Raw genomic sequence first — 24393 nt, 5'->3', positions numbered from 1 at the left:
TTAAAGTCTCACATGTTTTGTGTTGATGCGGTGGATAGCAGAACCTATTTAGAGCAGGCAGGTTTGCAGGGTCTGGGGTGCCCCTCTCCTGCCCTGTAACAATCCTACAATACCTCCAGTCTATTCATTCATTCATCCCACAAACATTGGCTGAGCCCCAGCTGCAGGCACCAAGTTGGGGATAAAGCAGAAGATAAAACAGGCACTGGCCCTGCCCTGCTGGAGCTCACAGTCTCAGGGCAAATGGATGTTACACATGTTCACACACAGGAGAGGCTGGTGGAAGAGGAAGTGGCAAGGGCAAAGGCCCTGAGATCGGAATGAACTTGGCATATTTGAGGAGATTACAGCCAAGGTTCCCAAAAGATCAAGACAACCCAGATATCCATCAATGGGAGAATGGATAAGAAACAGTTGTGGTCTCTCCCACAGTGAAGTATTACTCTGTCTTAAAAAGGAATCACGCTCTGATGCACACTGCAACGCAGGTGGATCTTGGAAGTTTTATACCGAGTGAGAGAAGTCAGATGCAAAAGGCCACAGTATGTTATCCACTTATGAAATGTCTAGAACAGGTGAATTCATAGACAGAAGGCAGATGAGTGGTTGTGGGGTCTGGGGACTCGGTGGGGAGTGACCGCTCATAGGGACTGTGATATGTGATAATTGCACAACTCTGAGAATATACTACAAAAATATTGACTTGTGTATTGTGTGAATTATATCTCAGTAAAGTTTTTATTCCAAAAAGGCCAACATGTCATCTTTCTTGGTACAAGGGAACCATATCTGAGTCACGTCTCTACCTGCCACCCAATCAGATTTTATAGAAATAAGGAGAGTTAGTGACTCTCTGAATAATTTTTGGATATAAGATGAGACAAAGGACAACCCTTGACCTGGTTGGGGGCAACTGGTGAAAATTTGGGGCATTTACAAGGCAAGTACTTACAGCTTGAGGCCATAAACTATCAGGACAACTTGTTCCCCACTAGAGATAAAAGGTAAAAGAGAAGCAAGTTTCTCTTGGGACACAAGACAAATGATGTGATGATGATGATGTGACATTGATGATGATGAGTAATAATAATGATGATGATAATAATAATGGTGATGATGATGATGATGATGGGGTGGCAGTTAGTCTTTTAGTGCTCACGATGACATGTCCCCCTCTGGGACATGCCTCCTCACTGGCTTTCACAGCTACCCGAGAGTGGAGACTGAATCACATCCAGCCTATAGGCAAAGAAACTGAGGCTCAGGTTCTCCCTGGTGGCGCAAGTAAATAAGTTGCAGCACTATGAATCTATCCACAGCCACTGCAGCACGAGTTTGATCCCCTGCCAGGGAGGTGACTCCCATGGCTCAGCAGACCTCTCTTGTCTCGTCTGGTGCTCCTCTCAGCAGTGTATTTCAGTAGTGTATTTCTGCCTGTTCTGTTCCTCACTCCATCTCTGGTGAATCCTCTCACCCTCTGCACCTCTGGCCTACACCCCAGTACTTGTATGCATAAATAAATAAATCTTAAAAAAAAAGGAAAAAAGAGAAACTGAGGCTTAATTAGTGAGGGGATGTGCCAGAGACTGTGCTGTGCATCTAAGGCCAGCTGCCAGCTCCCAGCTGCCTATGACCACGAAGGACTCAGGGAAAAGACATGCACAGGACAGGTGTTCAGTCAGCCTTTGCTATGAATTGCCACGAGTCATTGCACTCTCTGTTGGGACTTCGGAATGAGGTGTAAAGAAAGCAAACGTTTCCCAAAGTGGCTGTATATCAGGCATTGTTGGAGTGGGGGGCCTGACTTCTAGAAGCAGGATTCGAAGCCTTTCTGAGACAGGTGCTGGGAGCATGTGGGCATGGGGACCTTGACAAAGCTTCTGAGAGACCTTGATGGCAGTTATGCCAGGGGCCATGAGGACCAACCCTAACTCATCAGATGAGAAGGGACTGTATGGCAGGGGTTGCCACTCTATGCCTGATTTCACCCTTGCTTTGTAAGTAACAGTGTAACCCCCACAGAAAGGGGAGGTTCCAGGTTCTTCGCCCCAGGTAATGAAGGGTGGAGTTGAGGATCCAGGAAAAGCTAAGAAGGACTGATAGAGATTGAAAGACAAGAAGAAGACTTGAGAAGGCACTTGGAGCAGAGACATGTGAAAAAGCCATGCTTGCTTCTTGGCCTTGGGACTTGTACTAAGGACTTGGAGGACATGGAAGGAGACACTTGAAAGAGACATGGTGAGAGACCTGTGGGGAGGCTGGCAGTGGTAGCCGTTATCTTGACTTGTATTTTGATTTTGCCCCTTTCTTTCCAGACTTGGCTGGTCTCTTCTGCCCCTTTCCTATGGGAACCCACCAGGAGGTGCTTTAGACTTGTGGCCAGCTTTTGGGCCCTGCTTTGGGTGGATAACTGGGTGTTTCACTAGCATCATCTGTGCTTATGTTTACGGTACCAAGCAGACATTCAGATTGGAATGGATAGCAGGCAGAGGGACATGGGGGTCTGGGGCTGACTCTAGTCTGGGCTGATTTGTGATTTGGAAGTCATGACACATCTAAAGGTGTGCTGGCAATGGTGGTGGTAATGATTTTGTAGTAAACTTGACTGCCTAAGCTGATATAAAACTTCCCCGACACGAGGACTGACTGTTCATGCTTGTGCCTAAACTTACTGTACAAATGACATATTTTACACTAACTGCCTGCCTTCATGGAGGCTCGATCTGGGTGCCTACATGACCCAGGCCCCAATAGAAACCCTAGGTGATAAGTCTCTATGGAGGGTCCCTGGTGGGCACTTCATGCTCATAGTCATAGCTCAGTGATGAAGGAACTGAACTGTTCCATGTGATCCCATGGGGAGAGGACTCTAGTTTGGGCCTCGCTTCCTCCTCCATTAGCCTATGCCTCCTCGCTGTGCCAGTTTTGTCTCCTTTCACTGTCATGCTTTGGCTTTATATGGAGTCTTAATGAACCCTGAAAATGGAGGTAGTCTTGGGGACCCCCACGGGAGTGGAAGATACCTACTGGGAAGCCAGTCTGGAGGGCCCTGGGAAGAGCCACTAGGGAAGGGGGAGGCAGAGCCCTGTGTCAGGAACTAGGTGAAGTGGGTCTCTGTGAGCTGAAGGGGATGGCTCAGCGAAGTGCTCACTTTGGCAAAGTAGGTGCCATCAGGTACCATGAGAATTCTGGTGGCATGACAGGGACTCATGCTCTCAGGAAGGGATGCCATACACAGAGTAGTGCTGTGCTTTCCTGCACAGTGGGGAGCTGGAGGTAGTATCTCTGCTTTCCTGCACAGTGGGGAGCTGGAGGTAGTATCAGTTTCTTTTTCCATGTCTTTTGGTATTGGGGGTCACTCCCTTGGAAGGCGCCCTGTATCCTCGGTTGACCCACTACCTCTGCTCTACTTGCCTAGACCTGAGGCCCCCACCAGCCTGGTCAGGCATCTTTCAAACCCACCACAAGCCACATCTGTGTAGGGATGTAGGGAAAATGTGGACATAAAAATCTGTAAACTTTAAAATGAGCTTTAATGTTTCTCTTAAGTGCATTTATCGATGTAAACAGAGCATATTACAGATTCCAGGGAGAGCAGACTATGGTTGGTACATTGGCTTTAATTAAAAAAAAATGAAGAAATTATGAAGTTAATGGCTTGGACTGACAGTGGCTTGAGTGGGTGGGGGACAAAAAGACAAAGACAAGTCTCCCTGGTGATGCCCATCCAACCTGGTGATGTGGTCCCAATGCACTCTCTTCCGGAGGCAGAACTGTCACGCAGAACCTGGATGGCATTTAAAAACCAGCCCAGACTGCTCTCAGGTAAGTCCGTGGCTGGGTACCAACTTATGTCTGGACCTGAGCCCTGCAGCTGTGAGGACAGCCATGTCCAGCCAGGGGTGGCGTGTCCCCAGTCACCCAGCCTGCCACTGGAAACCAAAGACTACCAATCTGGAAAATAAAAAATCTCAGCTATAAAGAATGTCCAATTTAGACAGTGGGAGGGCAAAGAGGAGTGGGAACGTTTTCGAGTCTGAGAGGTGGGTGCCCCAACTGTGGGTAGAAGAGTCTGTGTGGCGTGCACAGGCTCCCCATGGCGCTCAGATGGAGGCGAGGCTACAGACCAAACCCCGCATGTGAACAGCAAAGCGCACCCCAACTCTGTCCCTTCTGAAAGCTTTCCACAGGATTTTCTGAATTTGTGCTTCCCTTTGGCTTGACTGTGAAAAAGAAGAAAGGGGGAAAAATAATGGTTTTGGTCACTTATCCAAAAATGAGGTGAGTGGATGCGGGATGTGTCTGGCAGATACTTGGGGGCCTGGCGTGGGTCGCCTTGCTCAGGGTGTGGAGGTCGACACTCCTGGGACCACTGCTGGCCTCTAAGGGCCTCTCTGCTGTGGGGTAGGTGGACAGGTTTCCTGGTGGGGCTTTATTTGTGTGGCAGGCAGATGAGGATCAAGGCCCGCCATGCTGGTTGCTGCTGATGGTCATGCCCCGACGCCATCTTTCTCTCTAGTTACATGTTGTGCGAGCCTGTTCAGCAGATGTCACAGGAAAAATAGCAAATTCTTAACTTATTCCATCTCCAAAGTTGAAAAAGATCAGACGGTTACTAAAATAAACAATTTCTCAATTGTGTTCTGCTGGCCATGGGCCCCCTGGACACGGCGAGGAGGGGGCGTGGGAGGGGAGGGCCCTGCTGAGTGACAGGTGCACTCATGGCAGGCACAGTCAGCTCGGCTGAGCGAGGCTCAGAGTAAGGCGGCGTTCCTCACAGAAGAACACATCGGAAAAAGCTGCTCCTCTTCTGTTGGTCTGGTGTGATTTTGACTCCCTGGTTGCTCCCCTGGGGGCTGTTGCCTTCCTGAAATCACAGATTTTTTGATGTTATGGCTGCACATTAATGGTGTTACATCCATGAACCAATCCACCAACCACCCTCCGAAGTCCCCAACCATTTACCTGGCCATTGCTTTTCATACACGCACCCACTTGTCCTTTCCATTTAACTCTCCATCTTTCACATGCTCACAGATCTACTTTTTGTCTTATTAGACTCCCCATCCCTCCACCCCTTACAACCATTCATTATTTTAATCAGTTATTCGCCCACCCACCCACCCCTTTCCATTCACACTCAACATCTTTACAATCATTTGCTATGCCTTCCCTAACTTTCTCTCTATTCATCCGCCCCTCCTTCTTTTTATCCATCTATCCATCTGTGCTGAGCATCCAGCAGTGCCACAGCTGAGGGCACCACAAAGACTGTCACTTGAGATGTGGTGGTGGGTGGGTGGGTGGTTCAAGGTCATACTCCCAGTGTCCCTGGGCCAAGCTCTGGCTCACTACCTCTCACCCAGTCCACCCTCTGTCCTGTGATGTGAGCCCTAAACTAATCGTCTCCACTCAAGCCCTATTGAAAACCCATCAGAACCCTGTAGTTTTCAGAGGACAGCCCTAAATCTGTGGCCTGGCATTCGAAGTCTTGGAGATATGGTTCCTGGAAACTCTGGGAACTCAAATTCTAATTTCCTTCCAACTCATCCTGTTTGCAATGTTTGGCCCCATTTCTTTGACTACTTCCCTCTCATCTTTCAGTTCTGAGATAAAACCTGGATGTACTGAACAGTAGCTACCAAATGCCTACGTTATGTCAGGTACTTCTATGGGTGCTGGACACAGTGAGGAAGACAAAAGGCCCTGCCTTGGAGAGCTTACTCTGCTGGGGGAAGACAGAAATCACAAGGTAAACAAATAAGTTGTGATTTCCCACAGAGAGGAGTAACTAGAAGAAAGACAGGCAAAAGGTGGTGGTGTATTTCAATTGAGATATTTAAAGAGAAACTCACAGAATGAAAGAGTGAGAACAGGGATGGTTCAGGGTGTAGTTAGCAGGATAACTACCCCTAAAGATGTCCAGCTCTTATCCCTGGAAACTGTGAGGACTATGATAGGTGATAGGAGACATGCAAGAGGGAATCTGTAGCTGGAGTTAAGATGGGATAGGGGGAAGAGTACCCTGGATCAGCCAGGTGGGCCCAATCGAATCCCATGAATTCTTGGAAGCAGACTTTCCCAGTTGTGGTCAGAGAAAGAGAAGTCAGAAGTCAGAATGGAAGCAAGTGGCTGCTTGAGGATGCAGGGAGGGGTCAGAGGCTAAGAATGAGGGGGCTTCGAGCTGGTCCAGGCCAGGACATGGATTCTCCCTGGGGCCTCCAGGAGATGCAGCCCTGCTGACACAAGATCTCCTGCAAGAATCAAAGAATTCCTGACCTCTAGGTCAGGACATTAAGGTAACCACTGTGTGTTACTGAAGCTGATTAGTTACGGGGATTTGCTCAGGCAGCCCCAGTTGGAGAAGAAAGTCCAAACAAACATGGGGTATCCAAACAAGAAAAAATCAGCATGGCTGAGCCTGAGGGGAAGGAAAGAAGTGGCAGGGTGACAAGGTGGAGAGGGCAGCAGTGGCTGGACCTCGAGGCTGGATTGTCCTGGCTGTCTTCTGCACTCAGTGTGCTGAGAGGGAGTGCCCCCCAAATCTGTTGGAGAGGAGCCATCAGCAAAGCCCAGTTTTCTGCGATGTTCTCAAGAGAGAAGACAGACTGGGCAGAGCTGGCCACATCAGTGATGTAAAGGACATATACACACTTGCAAGCAGTAGATAAGTAAGTTCTAGAGATCCAACGCATATCATCGCAATCATCACTCATGCTAATAATACTGTTTATGGACTTCAGCTTTGCTAAGAGACTAGTTTTATTTTTCCTAGTTAAAGTAACACTGGTTTATAACATCATCTAGGCCTCAGCTGTACAACCTTATAAATCAACATCTGTATACACAAAATTCTATTTGCTTCTATCCTCTTGTTCTCAATACACAAGAAAAAATGATACAAGTTTCTCCCACTCTTCAAAAGCAGAGCGTTCCTATTTGGAATAATTTAGTAGGATATTTTTTGGGCCTGGGAATACTATTATTATTAACATATATGGGAAAAATTTTGAGCATTCCCAGACCCACAAAGTAACTTACTAAATCATATCAAACAGCAACATTCTACTTTTGGAGAGTCCAGGAGGTGTTTGCTACCAATGCTGCTGAGCAGGTAATCACAGCACATAAATAGATCAAACCAACAGAATGCACACCTCACAGTTACACAATGTGGTTATTATTTGTCAATTATATTTCTTTAATAATAAAAAAGGACAGATATGAAATGGTATGGGGGCAACAACTGAATATAAACAGTCGTGGGAGGAAATGGTAGGAATTTAACTATTGATGATTTGCACTTCAGTTAAGAAGAGACACCATTCTATTTCAGAGCTTCATTATCTGTGCCTTGGAAGGATATGGCCCATTCTGGAGGCAAATACAGGCTGATTGCAAAAAGCACTGTAATGCATACTGTAACTGCTGGTGGGCAAAAGTAAGCTGGGAGGATTGCTAAGAATCAAAATTTTACTTTATGTTGAAGAGGAAAAACTTTTAAGAAAATGACATATTGTTACAGTGTTCGGTTTACAAGCACTGCTTCCTGTTTTGGCCAAAGAGTTACTACTAAACAGAGCAAGTGCTTTACCATTTAATTCACAGCATCTTACACTTAGGAAAACACGTTTCACTGCAGCACTATTTACAATAGACAAGCTATGGAAACAACTTAAGTGCCAACGACTGATGAGTGGATTAAGATGTGGTATATACACAATGGAATATTACTTAGTGATCTAAAAAGATAAACTCATGCCATTTGTGGCAACATAGATGGAACTGGAAGGGATTATCCTAAGTGATAAGCCAGAAAAAGAAAGATACATATGAAATGTTTTCATTTACATGTGGAATATAGAAAAATTAAACAATGGATCAGACTAAGACAAACTATAAAACTGACTCCTGAAAGCAGACCACATATTTGAAGCAGTAGGAGGGAAAGGAGAAAATAGGGTAGAAAATAGGGGGTGGGGAGGGAAATTAGGGCAAAAAATAGGGGGTGGGGAGGGAGAGCACAATGGACTATGGTGATGGACTCTGGTACTCTGGTGGTGGGAGAACTAAGGTGACCACACCTGAGGTGAGAAATCACATACTGTGAAAAAATTTACAAGGATGTAAAGTAAGAGTACCCAAAAAACCCAAACCAAACCAAAACAACAACAACAACAAAACCTTAAAGATAAAAAAGAAATACTACTTGGCTATTAAAAAAAAAAAAAAAAAAAAAGGAACTCCTGCCATTTATGACAACATGGAACTGGAGGGGATTATGCTAAGTGAAATAAGTCAGACAGAAAAGACAAGTCCTGGATGATTTCACTAATATATGGAATATAAACAACAAAGCAAAGGAACAGACCAAAGCAAAACAAACACTTGAAACTTGATTGCAGAACTAAGGCTCCCAGAAGGAGAGGGTGTGGAGCACAGTGGGGAGGAGGGCCCGATGGACTGTGGTAGAGAATTATTTGTGCTCTGGTGGTGGGTGTTTTAACATTTTTGCACAAGTGTGAATACATACTCCTAATACATACACTATTTCAGTAAACATAAGAAAAAAAATAAAATATACATTACAACTCAGGCATGAACTACATGAATGATGTTTTGTATTAGATGTGAAGGACCAGACGTAAAAGAAGCCACAACAGAGCTTTAGTCCTATACCAGATGAGTGGAGCACCACTTGGTCAGAAAAAAGACCCCTGGATTGGAGGTGCCAGAGGAGACTCACGACAGTATTTATGCACTAAAACACCCAAGTCCGGCTCTGTGCTCTGGCCTGACCAGATGGCACTCGTAATGCCAAGGGCTGGGAACTGTGAAACCACACAAGTGGTATTAATAAAAACAAAAGTGGACGTGGAGGGTTTCAGACAGGGACTCCCAAAGGTGTCAGAGCCCTCGAGGTGTCCAAAGGCAGGAGACCCAATTCAATCTGCAGAATATGGGCCTGATGGGGAAAAAAGGCAATCTGGCCTACCCAGGAGGAAAGGCCAGTGGCAGTCAGACACAAACTTTGCTGGGGCCTGTTAATCAGTGGGGACTGAAGTCTGGATCTGCCTAGCGGCTTTTCTGCAGCAGGCTGGTCTTCTTGCACACTGGTCTCTCTAGGGGATGAAAAGTGCCATGTGTCCCCTCCCAGTCTTGCCTGCCTGGGCAAAGCCTGGCCCTGATCAGCTCTGGATCATGGAGGAAGGACAAGTAGACGAGCATGTTCAGGGCCAATGCCATGGCCATCTCTCTCTTAATTCTTCTTCTTTCCTGGTGATGTCCTACTGGGTCCAGCATGTGCCTGAGGGGGCATCATACCACTGAGGCTGAGGCCAGTCATTTCCAACAGGGACCCATGCTAGGATCCTGAAAGGACATACACTCACCAATTTTTTGTCCATTTTTGCTTTGATGTCTCTGGCGAGAGTGAAAAATGCCTGTGAAATAAGCACATCGTTATGCCACTGGATGATGGGAGAAGACAGGGGCCTGCTTGTGCTCTCCTGTACTGTGGTGTGGGCCTGGCTATGGAGTGGGCACTAAGGGGACAGCAGTAATCCCAGGATGGTTTCCCTTAGGCCATGTAACACTTACTGCGTGGCCTTAGCTGCACTGTCCAGCCCCATCTCCTGCCCTGACCAGGCTACTCCCAACCCAGATGGCCACCTCCCTTCAGCCAACATCTGTGGCAGGTGGGACTGTTCTCGATTGGCCAGAGAAACTGAGGCTTAGAGAGGGTCAAATGACTTGCCCTAGGCAGTTGGTGGTTTATTGGTGAAGTAAGAATCTTGTCTTCTTCCCAGACTACTGTACTATGTCTACTCACTTTTATCCCCTTCTGAGGGTCAGGGGCAGGACAGAGAAAGACAAGTGGCTCTTAGGTCAAAAAAGCTTCACTCTAGGTCTTGGCCTAGAATGTAGGCCTGGAAGGGAAGATAAGATGAAGATTCATTTTCTCAGACATGGGGAAAGCTTGAGCTGGTCTGGCCCCAGGCTGTTGCCTCAGTTGCAGCCCCTTGACCATTTCCTCCCTTCTGTCATCTGTTCCTTTAATGGATACTACTAAACCCCACTTTGGCACCCAGCCTACCCCTGGGTCTCCTGTAAGTTTTTGCATTTGAGGGGCTCCTGGCTTGGTAAAAGAGCTAGAGCCTCAGCAAACACCCAACATAACATGGAAAGTTGTCATGGAGAATGGCTTGGGTGTTTGGGATGCCTAAGTCAGGCCTAAGGATCTGGAGGGTAAGGAGGCTTTCTTGGGATGGGACCACTAGGACAGGTCCTAAGGGGTAAATGAGGAGGCAGGGGGGAAAGTGGTGTGGGAGAAGGAGCAACAGTAGAAATTTGGAGGAAGGTGAGGTATAGGGGTCTGGGGTGGAGAGCCATGGGTAGCAAATAGTGACTGGGGCCAGCTAGAGAGGCCCATCCATGCCAGACTAGGGGACTGAGGTCAGGAGTGAGGCAGGAGATTTGTTTTGGAAAGATCAAGGGACAAGTGGAAACTGCAAGGCTGGTGCTATGTGTGAAAGGAAAGGCAAGGCCGGCGCTACCTAAGCCGTTTGAACTTGTAACCAGGGACTGCCTGGGTGGGCAGTGTGGCCAAGAGCATGAACGTGGAATTGGGTCCGGGTGCCACCAATTAGCTGGGACTCTCTGGACCCCAGTTTCCTCAAACATAAAACCATGGTTAAGGTATCATTCACTGGTGCCAGCACTTGGTGATGTCAGAATACACAGGTGATTCCCCTGGGCTACCTGGGCCTTACAAGAAGCCTGGCATATGGCACTGCCCAGGAAGTGCCTCTTGGGTGGATCACTGATAAGTCAGCCCTAAGTCCACACCTGGTCCTTCTAGCAGAGTCTCTGGAGGGTGCAGCCTGACCCTAGTTCTACAGGACCAGTGCTAGGGGCATTTGGGACTCACGTTCTCCACATTGATGTTGGCCTTGGCACTGGTCTCCATGAATTTGATCCCGTAGTCCAGGGCCAGCTGTGAGGGAGGGAGACAAACACATAATGCCTATAAGCTACCAGGTGCCCCTGACCCAAGAGCACCCTGAGGGGAGAGAAATAAGTGGGGCCTCACATTAAAAAAAACCAGAAACAACAAATGCTGGAGAGGATGTAGAGATAAAGGAACCCTCTTACACTGCTGGTGGGAACGTAAACTGGTCCAGCCACTATGGAAAGCTGTGTGGAGGAGGTTCCTCAGAACACTAAAAATGATCTACCATATGATCCAGTGATTTCACTCCTAGGAATCTACCCAAAGGACACAAAAACACTAATTCGAATGGAAAGCTTCACTCCTATGCTTATTTCAGCACTATTCACAATAGGCAAGATATGGAAACAACTCAAATTCCTCAAACTAGATGAATGGATCAAAAAATTATGGTATATTTATACAATGGAATATTACTTAGCAATCAAAAAAGACAAACTCATACTGTTTGAGGCAACGTGGATGGAGCTGGAAAGGATTATGCTAGCCGAAATTAGTCAGAAGGAGAAAGATAAATACCGGATGGTCTCACTTACATGTGGAATATAGAGAAACCAAATGAAAGGTCAAGAAAATGTCAAAACTAGTAAGCTGACTCTAGAACCGAGGCATTCAGCAAAGGAGGGGGCGGGGGGAGGGAACAGGGGAGGGATGAAGACAAGGGAATATGGTGATGGTTCATGGGTGATACTGTGGCAGGAGAACTATGGGGTCTACAATGATGTAAGGAAAAAATTAATTAACAATTAATTAATTGTGGCTGTGGATTTAACTTCCCACTGTTGCATGCAGCCACCAGATGAATGGCCCTAGCAGGTGGGTGGAGGACGCGTGGAGCCTTAAGAATGTTTCCCATTCTTCCCACGGCACATGCCACACAGGGGCAACCCAACTTGCCCCAGTTTGTCTGGTAATGCCTCTCATTCTAGGACCTTCTCAGTCTTGGAACTAAGCCAGGATGGCAGTTCACTTGATGCTCATCACTGTGAGGGATTCTTTCCCAAGGCTGGCCTTTCCGCTGGCGAGCACTCAGGGCCTTCTGGGGCAGGGCAGGGCAGGGCTGGCTTCCATACAGGGAACCCTAAAACCCCCAGACCCCTCTGCCCCAAAAGTGACCAGGTACCAGGCCCACCTTTTCTCCCCGTTCCTTGGAAACTTGTCTTTTGTCATTCACATCACACTTGTTCCCAAGGATCATCTTTTCGACATCTGCAGAGGCATGCTAAGGGGGAAGGGGATAAGAGGTGGAGGTGAGAGATCAGAGAGGCTAACCTGAGACCCACCCCTTGAAATCAGAGTGGTGGAGTCAGGGCTGCCAGGCATGACCCTGTACAGATGACAAGCTGAAGCGCAAAGAGGCTGAGTGGCCTGACCCACATGACACAGCTAAGGCTAGGGTGGAGACCAGGCTTCCGGCTACTACTCTGACCAAGGCCAAGCTGTCTGGCTCCTGTGGACAGCTTCTCTACAGGCTGTCAACCAGGTTCTTGTACTTGTGCCCAGGCTTCCAAGGGGTTATGAGAGGTAAGCCCACTTGCCTCCCTTCCTCCCCAACTCTTCTGCTTGAAGCTCCGGCTGCTGTTCTGGGATCTTCAGCTCCTAGTCCAGTTTGCCTTCTTTGGGCTCCAGAAATAGTCTGTGCCTGGGGTCTTGTCTTCCTGCTGCAGTAGTCCTGTGTGCTCTGACATTCCCTTAACCCCACCCTTCCACCTAAAAATGGCTTCTTCTTGTAACTGTCCAACCCTTCTACCCCCAGTCCTGCTGAAAGGGTCTGAGCTTCTCGAAGGTCTGGGGCATCAGAAGGGACCCTTCTCTCTTCCTGCTTTCATGTGGTCTTGGTGAACTGCACAGCAGCACTCCCTGCCTAACCTCCTACACACTGGGAGACCCTTCTGCCTGCTTGCCAGAAATAAAGCTCCCACAAGGCCCCATGGGAGCACTCCCTCCTGTTGAGTCAGGTCACAGTCTCTTGGCAGCAAGTACGGAGTCGTAGGGGAAGCAGCTAATGTGACTGCTCATAAACGTCAGTTGGCCTCTCAGGCTGCCCTGCTGGTCATTAAGCCCTGGGGCAGATGGTGGCAGGGACCCACGTTCCTGGGTGGGTAAAGTCCACCGGCTGTGCCTCAGACCCAGAACCCAGTCTGGTGAGTTATCAAAAGCTGCAGTTCCAAGAATAAGAAGTCTCTGGGGTGAGGGAGAGCTCTTTGGGGCGCAGGATGGTCAGAGGTGGGGAGGCAGGGCTATCCTCTCCTGTTCCCTCCATAGTTCAAAGGCCTCCTTTTATGGCCAGCCAGATGTGATTTCAGTATTGCTGAACAGGGTAGCTCAAAGTACAACCTGAAACCACCTCCTCCCACCAAACACAAGGGCACACCCATTCTAGAACTTTCCTCTTCTAGAAAACAACAAATGCTCATGGTGACCGAGAGCTTGGATCTCCTTTTCCTAAAACTGAGATATCTCTCAGACTTGATAGTCAGCTGGGGACAGGGATGGGGCTCTCAGGGCCAGTCTGTGTCAAGCCAGGCTGGGGTGCTCTCTGGGTTCTAGTCCCATTCTGCCCGTGTCACCATCTAGAGGGCTTTGGGCAAGTTTCTTCTCTATGCCCTAGAGATCTCCTTATAAACAGGGAGCTTCCAGTGAGGACCAAGGAGAGCACAAATGGAAAGTTCCCACGCAGGTAAGGGCTCTGGCCTTACCTCTTCGATGTTTCGGATCCAGTTCCGGATGTTGTCAAAGGACTTCTCATTGGTGATGTCGTAGACCAGCATGATGCCCTGGGCAGGGGAACAGAGAACCACACTCTGGACATGCTACAAGCTGAGAGGCCTAACAGGATGGGGTGACAGAGGTGCTGACAAGTCATCCTCTCCACCAGCATTCCTTCTCCAGCCCCATGTAGCCCCTGAGGTCCCACCAACCTCTGGGCCTCATATCCACACTGTCCTCCACACCGTCACTCACCACTAACCCCTGCCTGAGTCACCACCTAGGCTTAGGTAGCACTCGGGCACCCTACATTGCCCCATTGTATGGTACCCACTATGTTGCTAGGTACTATGTAGCAAGGCTTTGCTGAAGCCTCACAGGTACCAGTCAGAAGGGTACCACCACCCTCATTCTGCAGATGGGAAACCCAAGGCTGAATCTGGGGTCTAGGCTCCTGTTTCCAGGTACAACTGGGTCTTAACCTGAGGCCGCCTGACTTAGGTGACTTCCAGCAACCCCATTAGAGTTAGGGCAGTCTTCTAGCATGGGGCCTGATAATACTGAGCCTGCCAAGGTCCTAACCTATGTGTGAGCAACTGGGATATAGTCCATAGTTCCTGAAAGAACCTCAGAATGTCCCTGTCTCTGAGCCCACAATCTCACCATCACCATAAAGGGATGTAACCCTGTATGATACAAGGGGATACTGAGGTATGAAGAAAAGACTCTTAAGATTCAAGCCCAGGTAGGGCTCACTCTGTTTAAGTACCCTGTGATAACTGACTGTACCACCGGGGCTCCTGTGCTCGCGCTGAACAAGCTGATGATACCAGCTCCTGATGGGAACCTCTCTGCGCCCTCTTCAAGACCAACCAACACTTGGGGCCACTCTTTCATGGCGCTGCTCAGGACATCCTCGAGGGACCCAGGCTCCGAGTCTTGTCGGCATGTCTGCGCAGTAGCTGCTCTTAGGGCAAGAGGACTTCTGCCTCTTTATCCAGCACTGGCCCCTCTGAAGACCCAAGCTTCCTACTACCCCACTAAGGTGGCACCATGTACCCAAGATCCCAATGTCCCAAATTTTTATCTGTCATGGGTGGGGCAGCAGATGGAGCACTTTATCAGAAAAAAGCAGTAGTTGGGCCTCCCTGGTGGTACAAGGGGCTAAGTCGCAGCACTATGCAGCAATCTGCAGCCACTGCAGCACAAGTTCGATCCCCGGCCAGGAAGCAACCCACATGGCGCAGCAGACCCCTCCTGACTCGCCTGCTGCTCCCCTCAGCCGTGTATTTCAGTAGATCCGCCTGTTCTGTTCCCCACTCTGTCTCTGGTGAATCCTCTCATCCCCTGCATCTCTGGTTTGTACCCTAGTTCTTGTATGCATAAATAAATAAATCTTAAAAAAAAAAAGAAAAGCAAAAAGCACAAAGCAGTAATCATGTGCAGTGATACCAACCTAGATGGCACAGCCTGGCACACTTCTAAGCTAGCAGTACAGCCTATTGGGATGATCATCATACATGCAGTTTCACTGATAGAAATGTCTTTAAATGACTCTACCTGGAAAACACGGTGTCACCTTATTCTGGGTGCTCCTGAGACTCCCCTCAGGACACAAGTGACCATTTTTCTGAGCACCTGCCTGGAACATTCGATATAGCCCAAATTATGAAGATGGAGGATATGTTCTCTGTGCACTCCCATAAGGTCACTGTGGGGTACCTGAAATGTGGTGCCATCAAGAGGCCAGGTTTCTTTAATTTAAATCCATGCCTAAATGTTGGGTTATGCTTTCTCTGAATTTGCTGAATTGACCTGGAAGAACTGGATTCAAACTGCAAGTTGCTAGTACCTTCTATGCAAATCCAGAAGGATTTTTAATCACAATCATCTTGGAGCTGGACAGCCTTATCAGGGACTGGCTAAGGGCAGGAGTGTTAGAGAGAACTGGCTGGTACTGGCTCAGCTTTTAACCTCCATATGAACATAAGCAGGATTCAGGATGGCACTGAACTTCAGATTTGTCTTCAAAATAGGGGGTTATCTATGGTGCCCACACTCAGGGGTTAATGGCCGACCTGGACACATGAATAGGGCAGAGGTGGCTATTGCAGCCCAGAGAAGGCTGTGCCCTACCTGAGGTCACACAGAAGCTCCCACAGGCACCTGGTGCTCCTAGGCCACTGCCTCACCAAAGCGAAGCAAGGTAAGGGGAAAATTAGTAAGTAAATTTTAATGAGGAGTGCAAAGGTTGACTAAGTTCCTAGTGTGTTTCCAAAGCTGTGTGGGGTGTTCTAAATACTTAATGCCTCCATCCATTTTTGCTGGGTACCAATATTTCCTGAACTCCCATGATTCCCAGGGACAGAGACCTGACTATCACTGCAATGTGGCCTTAGAAAGTTAAATGATAGGGTGTACCAGGGAAACGGCAGGATGTGGTGGGAGCCGGAAATGGGGACATGGCCATCTGCCCATGCCACTGCCTGGGACACAGTTCTGCTCCTCCTTCCATAATCCCAGCAAGGTTATGGGACTCAGGCGGCCCAGGGCAACCCCTCTGGCCCCCGAGCACCTGCTTCATACATACCCCATAGAGTTTATGGGCCCTGGCCTACCCCAGGTCTCCCCTCTAGGCCTGGCCTGGAGCAGGCACTCATTAAATAGTTGAGGGATGACGAGCCAGGCTTCCTATCACATCACCTCCCTCAAGCCTGGGCAACAGAAATAATGGCCAACAGCCCAGAGCAAGTTAGCTCCTGGACTGGCTTCAAATTTTCAGGAGCAAATTCCACAGTGATGGATGCAGGCCATGTGAAAGTACCTAAATGTTGGGGCATGCCGACTCTGATTTCGCTGACTTCACCTGGAAGAACAGGCTTCCTGTGTCTTCCTTCATTCCCAAAGAATTAGGTTTCTACTCTACTTAAACCCTGCATTGTCTCTGAAGTCAGAAGGGGGTGTATGTACATGTGGTGGAGCGAGGTACATGACCTTTCCCTAAAACTAAGCTGGGACCAAGTACCTCCTCCACCTCCCCCTCTCCACCCTCCCACCAGAAGCCAAGCATGGGTGCTCCAGAAACATTCATACTTGGGCATCCAAGGCAGTGACAGTCATTTTGATTAAAAAAAAAAAAAAAAGATGAAAACAAAATGAAGCCGATCCATACCATTGCTCCCCTGTAGTAGGCTGTTGTGATGGTCCGAAACCGCTCCTGGCCAGCTGTGTCCCTGGGGATAAAGAGAAGGGGGTTGGGTTGATAAATGGGAATGATGAGTATTTACTTAGGTTGCTGGGGTATCTAATGGATCTGTTCCTGATTCACCCTCTGCTGCTGGTGCAGCACCCCCCCATTCTCCTATCATTACAGAGAAGGAAACTGCAATTCAGAAGGTGAAGGGGACAGCTCAGTATTGCAAAAACGTATTCTCTCTTTCTTATGATTTTAACAATATATTTCAAGTTTATTAGAATATAGTACATAATTAGTACCTATAACACAAAATATGTGTTCATTGCCTGTTTATCAGTAAGGCTACTAGTATTTATATATTTGGGGTAGTCAAAAATTATATGTGGATATTTGACTGCAAGGGGGACAGTTTAGCTAAACCCTACATTGTTCAAGAGTCAGCTGTGTGTGCAAAAATCAGGGTTTGCATGTGTAAGGCTGGTCTCTCGGCATGGGAAGGAACACAGTCCTTGCTGGTGGGCTGAGAGGGGAGAACTTGCAGGGGCCCAACTTCTTGGTAGAAGTGAGGGGGAAAGTCCTAGCTCACAGGTATGGAGGTAACACCTGCATAAGACATATCTGTGCCCAGCCGAGATGTTGGCACAGAGGGCATTCAATGTTTGGTATAAGGATGACCAAAGTGGTCAGCATGGAGTCAGGGCAAGACTACTGTCGCAGGGTTATATGTGTGTGGGTTGTACAGAAGGACCTTATTTGCAGCTAAGCTGACTGATGCCAACAGCAGGTGACACTGGTCACTTTATTCTTAGCTGTGGTCTTGGTCTAGATTGCAATAAGAGGAGAAGCAGGAACACAGGAAGAAAGGAAAGTGAAACTCCTACCTGCTGGTACTCTATCTCTTTGGACTTAGGCACTGAGGCTGCTGGGGAGCCAATATGCTGCAAGAGGAGGAGCTTTTCTGGCTTGTCATTTACAAGGTGCACAAACTGACTACTGAGCCCAGGATCAATAAGGCACTGGGCTTCATCCAGATTTTGGGTGAAAGCAGACGCACAGGTGAATACGACCCGAAGCCAGAAGGCCCAAGAAGCAAGCTGGGGCAAAACTCATGCTCCGAGACTTGAAAGGGGGAGCTGTGGCCCATCTCATAGTACCTCCTCCTACCTACAGTTTCTGCGGGGTGGAAGTGCCACTTCCAAATGTGACGTTCCTTTCTTTTGCTCAGTGCTTTCCTGCAGGGTGGGACTCTGTTACCTCTGATCAAGCTGGGTTTAGCCTACCCTGAGAACTGGGCTACAGTGATGGGGACATACTTCTCTCATTTTCTGTGGCATGGGGAAGTCAAACCGAGATGAATGGGATAGAAATAGCTCTTACAGGTGGTCTGGCTTCAGTTATTTTAATTCTAGGGTTTCGGGTCTTTGCTCTGGGAAGCAAGGTCTGGGCTTCCCCAGAAGAAAAAGAGGAAGCAAGAAAGCTGAGAGGCTCAAAAGGAAATGCCAGCTGAGGCACCTCTCTCCTAGCAGCCTGTACTACTATTCAAAAAAGCTGGCTGCTCTGAAGCCCAGATGCAGTCTGTGCCCACACTGGAATGCTGAGCTCCCTGGGCCTGCTGGCTGTGTCCCCAGAAGGTACTGACACAGACTCTGGGAATCAGACACAAGGATCTTCAGAGGAAAGCATGATGTGTCTGTGCTGTTCGCAGAGAAAGAGAGAGAAAGAGAAAGAGAAGTGGTAGGCAAGGGAGGGAAGGCCATGCCAGGGGCTCTGGCTACAAGCACTAATTGGGTGAAGGGGCTGACAAAGATCAACAACTCTTACCATATCTGTAGCTTAATTCTCTTGCCATCGAGTTCTATGGTCCTAATTTTAAAGTCAATTCCTAAAGGAAAAAAAGAAAAGGAAACGAAGTCACGTCACCATTAGCTCATGTCCCCAGCTGGATTTAAGGTAACCACTGCCAACCTGTGGACTCAACAGCCAAGGCAGGCTTGGGGAGCACCTATCTGGCGCTGGGCATATGGTATCTGGAGGCACCTGGAGAAGGGCCTGATCTCATGGAAGGGGAAGCTGATGCTCAGAGGGCAGACAGGAGCTGCAGAGTAAAGCTGTGACTAGCAGAGGGGGTGGGCAGGTCAGGTGCCAAAGTCTCCCTCTCTCTTCTCCCCACGGGCAGCTCATAGAGCCCTTGCCAAGCCATAGTCCCCCACTATCTGCCACCCTGCCCAGACCCTTCTAGCACACAAGGCAGCACACCCCCAGTGCACCTTGATGCTGTTCTTGGGCATTTTTGCAAATGCTATTTCTTATCTGTGGAGCCCCCACTCTGCCCACCTGTCATCCTTCTACTCCTTTAAGACCCACTGGAAGGCTACTCCCCAGAAGCCTTCTAGACTGGCCCTCCTCTCCCACTTACCAACTTTAGTCCCCTAGGCCCAGAGAGACTTCTTTGTCTCCCTGGTTGCTCTGCAGGATCCCACCATTGTTCCCCCAGTCCCCTTCCAACTTCAAACACAAACCAAGCCATGTCACAAAGCTAACCTCCACTCCAAACCTTCCGGTGTGCCAACAGATGAATGGATAAGCTCAATGTGGTCCATCACACAGGGGAATATCACTCAGCCATGAAAAGGAGTGAAGCCCTGACACACATGACAACACACGTGGTTGAATCTTGAAAATACGCCAAGAGAGTCAGACACAAAGAGAGCAGAGTATGTGATCCCACTTATACGAACTGAGCTGTAGGAGTGCTCAAAGGTCTTGCCTAACCTGGTTACCTCTCAGCACCCAATGCTCAGGCTCTCCTCTCTGGCCACAATGCCCAAGTGTCTGTTGCCTAAATATCCGAAGCACGTCTTGCCTCAGGGTTTTGATGCTTGCTCTTCCTGCTCTTGGAATGATCTTTCCTTCCACTGCCACCTGGCTCTCTGCTACGTTCCCTCAGGTCCCTGTTCCCAGTCACCTCCTCAGGGAGCCTTCCTAATCTGCCATATCTCATTCCCCTCATCTTCTTCTTCTTCACCCACTTATCCCCAACATTATAAGCATGTTTACTCACACCACGAAGCTAGGAGTAAAATACATTGATCTGAATTGTCTACATGGAGCTAAACCTAGTCTTTGGTCCTGGGAGCTTATTCTGAATCTTGGCCTGTGAAGCCTTGAAGGTCAGGTCTGACTTGACCTCTCAGAACCTATGACGGGATGCTAACTCCATTTGGCCTGCCAAAGCTGCCTCTGACAACACAGGTACTATCACCCCCCATTTTAATTCTGCCTGCTAGAACATCAGATCCATAAGCAGTATCCAAGTCTCACTCAATGACTGAGGCTGGAAGGGGCTGGATAGGAATTTGCTAGACGCTGCCTGCCCAACACACCCTCATTTCTACTTCCTGATTCATCTGAATGATCTCTGCAGTCCCTGCACTGAGGGGAATGTCTGTTATACTGCAGGCACTAGGAAGGATGCATAAGGATGAATGAGAGAATTGTGAGAATGAGCGCTGTGGGGTCTACATGTGTTACTTGGTTTGTCTCACTGAAGGAATGAATGGGGACCTGAGGAAGCAGCAGGAGCAGAGTCAGACTGGGTGAACTGACTCCAGGGAGTCACAGAGCCAAGTTTACACCACAACCACAAATGATCGATGGAGCTTATGCGAATGAAAACAGCCTCTGGCAAGACATAACCCAGACTGAAAATAAAAAGCCACTTACTTAATCCTTCATCTATAAGGGAAACCCAGGAGTATAGTCAGTGCAAACACAGATTTGCCTTTATGCATTAAGTTGTATATCAGGACTAAGAGGCCCTGTGACAGCTCTTCCTAAAACATCCCCTGCTTCTGTCATGTTTCACAGGGAAATGTGAAACTAAGGAGCTCTATTTAATCAACAGAGCCCAGTGCATCACTCTATCCTATCCACCTCCTAGGCTTTATTAATATACCAAATTTAATTAGGAAGTGTAAACTTTACGAGACCCAAGAGTTATAAGGCCATAATGTCAAGGTCAGGGCGAATTAAACTTTCCTAGAAGACAGAGGCCTGCAGGAAGGCTATGAACATAATGAAAAGGATACTAGTTGGGAGGGAGGGATTCTGCGTTCAAGTATCTCCTCCACCTCACTGGGTGACCTTGCCCAAGTCACATCCTCTTCTGCAAATGGAAGTCAGCCTCCTCAGAGCCCTGAAGTGCTGCACTAGGTTTTTTTTTTTTTTTTTTTTTTTCTGTCAAAAATTAGAAACAACCCCCTGAAATGATGTCACTAGTGAGTGTGCTGAACAGAAGTTTCTAATGCTGGGAAACTGAGGTCTGGGTTGAGAGAGCCATAGAGGTTAACACCACTTCCTGACTGACAGGGATGCAAGTGTTGTCCCAACATCTGACCTTGGACTCATTACAGGAATTATTCTGCTTCCTTTAAATGGCTTCAGGGGTGACAACCCCTTACACATCGGATAGATCTTATCCTCAACCATCCAGAGCACTGGCTAAGGCAGAGAGCACCTTCCTAAAGTGAAGAACGGGGTTCAGAGAGATGAAGTCCTTGTTCAAGGATGAACAGCACCCAAAAAACAGACAAGACGATTTCCAGTCCAATTCTCTCTACTTTACACCTGGTATATAATTGTTTTACAAAGGACAGCCCCTGGAGGAGAGCATGGACAGATCATCATGGGTTTGGGAATATAGCGCGATTGGGTTCAAGTTACACAGGGGAAGCAAAGCCTATTCCCTAGGTTTTTTTCACCCAGGGGATTTGGAATCAACCCCTGGGCTTGGTGACTTCTATTTCCTCAATCCAGAGCAATGCTGCATAGCTCACAGGGCAGTCCATCTGATCAGTGTTACTCACAGGTCAAACCTTTTTATGTGGGCAAGGGTTGCTTTTGTGGCATGGGGAGAAGTTAGCTCCACTTTTGTGGATGACAGAACTGAGAAGCAACAAGACAATTCTGTTTGACCACAATGTAGGCTGGCTCTGTGGTAAAAGCTGTTCTGCAGACAATTGGTATCCTGGGCTTTGAGATAGGGAAGTCAGGATATTTGTGACAGTGGTTGATTTAAGTTTCAAAATGAAGTTTTTATCTAGTATCTCCTTGGGGATGACAGGTCCTGGGGTAGGCAGCTGTCACCATCACTGTTACCCTTGAGAGAGATGGAAAGAAGGGCAGGAAAGGGCTCTGTTCTTCCTTTTGCCATTCCTTCTAGAGGAAATTTGCCTATGTGTGAGAAACAGAGAGGGGCCTAACCCCTAAACACTCCAGAGTAATGTGCAGGAGTCTGGGTTGGAGTCCTGGCTCCAAGGTGGACCAGTTGTGCTTGTCCTGGGGTGTATGTTCCCTCTTATCTCTCTGGATTGGTTGAGCCTTCAGCTTCGGGTTCAATTCCCATCTTCACCACCTGCAGACTGTGTACCCTTGGGCAATTCTCTCACCAACCTGAGCCTCAAATCCCGCATCTGTGAGTCGGAAGCATACCAGCACCTAACACAGAAGACCGAGAGTGATAATGCACATAACGCGCCCTGCACACGGCAAATAGAAAGGTCAGAGGTCGCCGGCCTTTTTTCAAGGCCAGCTCTCCACGCCTGTTTCCACTTCTGTAATATGGGGACCCCCGAAGAATCGCTTTGAGGGTTGCTGTAAGGACAGAACAAGATGATAGGCACTAAGACTCCAGCCCAAGATACACACTCCCTGACAAGAGGGCCGAGAGTTGGGCCTCAGTATCCACATCTGAAAAATGGGCACTCGCTCCTCTCCTCCCCCAAGGCCCGGGACCACCCGAAACGCAGTGGGAGCAGCCGCTCTTCTTCCCTTCGGCCTCCTGGACCCTCTCAGACCCCTTGATCAGTACAACCCAGTCGCTCCCTCAGTCCCAGACCCGGCCTTCGGCGCCCCCGGTTGCTCCCCGGCCCCTTTACCTATTGTGGAGATGAAAGTGGAATTGAAGGCGTCCTCGGAGAAGCGGAACAGGACACAGGTCTTCCCCACCCCCGAGTCCCCGATCAGCAGCAGCTTGAACAGGTAATCGTAGGTCTTCGCCATATTACACTCTCTCTCCGACGGGAAGTGCGGACAGCGCCTCGCCACTGGCCGCCCGCCCCGTCTATCAGGACCGAATCCACTCCTCATTGGCTATCGGCCCGCTGCGCGTCACCGAGGCCGATACCCACCCTCTGCCCCGCCCGTCGCGGGGAAACCTGGGCGAGGGGCGATCTGCGCGCGAAGCCGGAAGCGGCCCGAGCATGCCTGTCATTGGTCGGCGCTCGAGACAGGGCGCGCTGCGATTGGCCAGCCTCGAGGAGTCGGGGCTTCAAATGACCAAGCTGGGGTGTGTGGAATCTTTGTCCCCGCCTTCTTCCCCCTCCCCTGACTCTCGGGGGGCTCCGCCCCAACCCCTGATGGGAGGGGAAGAGGTGGGAGCGCAAACGGCCCTCGCGCGCCTAGCCGGAGGCGGGGAAAAGGGGATGTGGTAAGTGGTGGGCGGGGCTGAGACTCTTGCGCATGCGCGATGGGAAGACGTTAAATGCTGACAGAGGGTGCGCTCGCTTGGGACCCGCGCAGGCGCAGAGAGTGCCGGGAGAGCGCGGGAAGGGACGGTGGCACATACCGGCGAGTCTTGAGACCTTGTCGTCAGGCCAAGGGGAGCCAGAGAGGACGGAAGAGTTGGAAGGAACGTCATATTCGAAGCGAGGTCCTCTCAAGACCTGCCCCGGGCTCTCTGTGCTGGTCAGGAGGCCTCCTTAGATACCTAGGCCCCCACAAGTAATGATTTCAGGTGCTCAGCGTCTTTCTATTTGGGACGCTCCTGCGGACCATTCTGCCTCGAGGTCCCTTCTCCCCTGCTGGAGAGCCTCAACCCGCATCCACGCAGGTATCTGAGGCGCGTTAGGGAGCCTGGGAACCCCCCTATGGAGTTAGAAAAGTGAGAATCACAAGCATTGACTTCGTGCCCGCCAGTGATGTCACCTTTTTTTAAAAATATACATTTAATCCCCACACCAACCCACCAAGGAAGGTATTTCTGTTTTCCACCAGTTTTATGATGAGAAAACCTAGGTCTGAGAGGTGAAGTTACTTTCCAGACCCCGAAGTACGAAGTTGGTTTTGCAACTTAGACCAACAAGGGTGGGAGGCCAAGGTCTTGATCATTCTGGTTTCTTGCTTCTCAGAGATGCACCAGACTGCCTCCGCTGTGTCACCTAGGGGCATCAGAAAGGCCTTGAGACTCTCACAAATATCTTCCAAAAGATGATCCTGACCTCCCATCCTTTCTGCTTGAGCTCCTTCTTCTGCTCATCTAACCCTTGTATAGGAAAAGCTTTGCCCAGAGCCATTGACCAGTCTCTTACTATTTCATGTGACTGACCACTTTTTCTGAGTTCTTTTTTTCTTGGTACCCTCATTTTATTTGCTTCTTTCTTCTACCATCTACACCTCCCCTCTGGGCGCTATTCAGATT

General features: G+C 48.9%; 1 protein-coding gene across 2 annotated transcripts; it reads right to left on the bottom strand.

Moving 5' to 3' along the window:
* Window positions 1-3507: 3507 nt before the first annotated feature.
* On the bottom strand, window positions 3508-23029 carry RAB8A (RAB8A, member RAS oncogene family). 2 transcript variants are annotated; one of them, XM_037506070.2, is made up of 8 exons: window positions 22853-23028; window positions 18738-18798; window positions 16893-16953; window positions 13711-13788; window positions 12144-12233; window positions 10931-10996; window positions 9393-9443; window positions 3508-4867 (listed from the first exon to the last, which is right to left on the bottom strand). In XM_037506070.2, exons 1-8 carry the CDS (start codon window positions 22974-22976, stop codon window positions 4775-4777), a joined length of 624 nt encoding a protein of 207 aa, XP_037361967.1. In that variant the 5' UTR covers window positions 22977-23028; the 3' UTR covers window positions 3508-4774. The 2 variants fall into 2 exon arrangements, with proteins under 2 accessions (XP_037361967.1, XP_037361968.1); XM_037506071.2 differs by lacking the exon at window positions 12144-12233 and having other exon boundaries at window positions 22853-23029.
* Window positions 23030-24393: the final 1364 nt, after the last annotated feature.

The sequence above is a fragment of the Talpa occidentalis genome, unplaced genomic scaffold, assembly GCF_014898055.3.
Source record: "Talpa occidentalis isolate TD23 unplaced genomic scaffold, MPIMG_talOcc4v2.1 talOcc4.12, whole genome shotgun sequence".
Classification (NCBI taxonomy): Eukaryota; Metazoa; Chordata; class Mammalia; order Eulipotyphla; family Talpidae; genus Talpa; species Talpa occidentalis.
This window is presented reverse-complemented; position numbering and strand designations above follow the sequence as displayed.

Bases quoted from the DNA above. Each gene is read 5' to 3' on its own strand.
- RAB8A (XM_037506070.2), bottom strand. From the start codon at position 22,976: ATGGCGAAGACCTACGATTACCTGTTCAAGCTGCTGCTGATCGGGGAC. The intron at 16,954-18,737 runs GTAAGAGTTGTT...CTTTATCCCCAG, and splicing joins AGAATTAAGCTACAGATATG to GGACACAGCTGGCCAGGAGC. The intron at 13,789-16,892 runs GTATGGATCGGC...TCCCCTGCCCAG, and splicing joins CCTACTACAGGGGAGCAATG to GGCATCATGCTGGTCTACGA.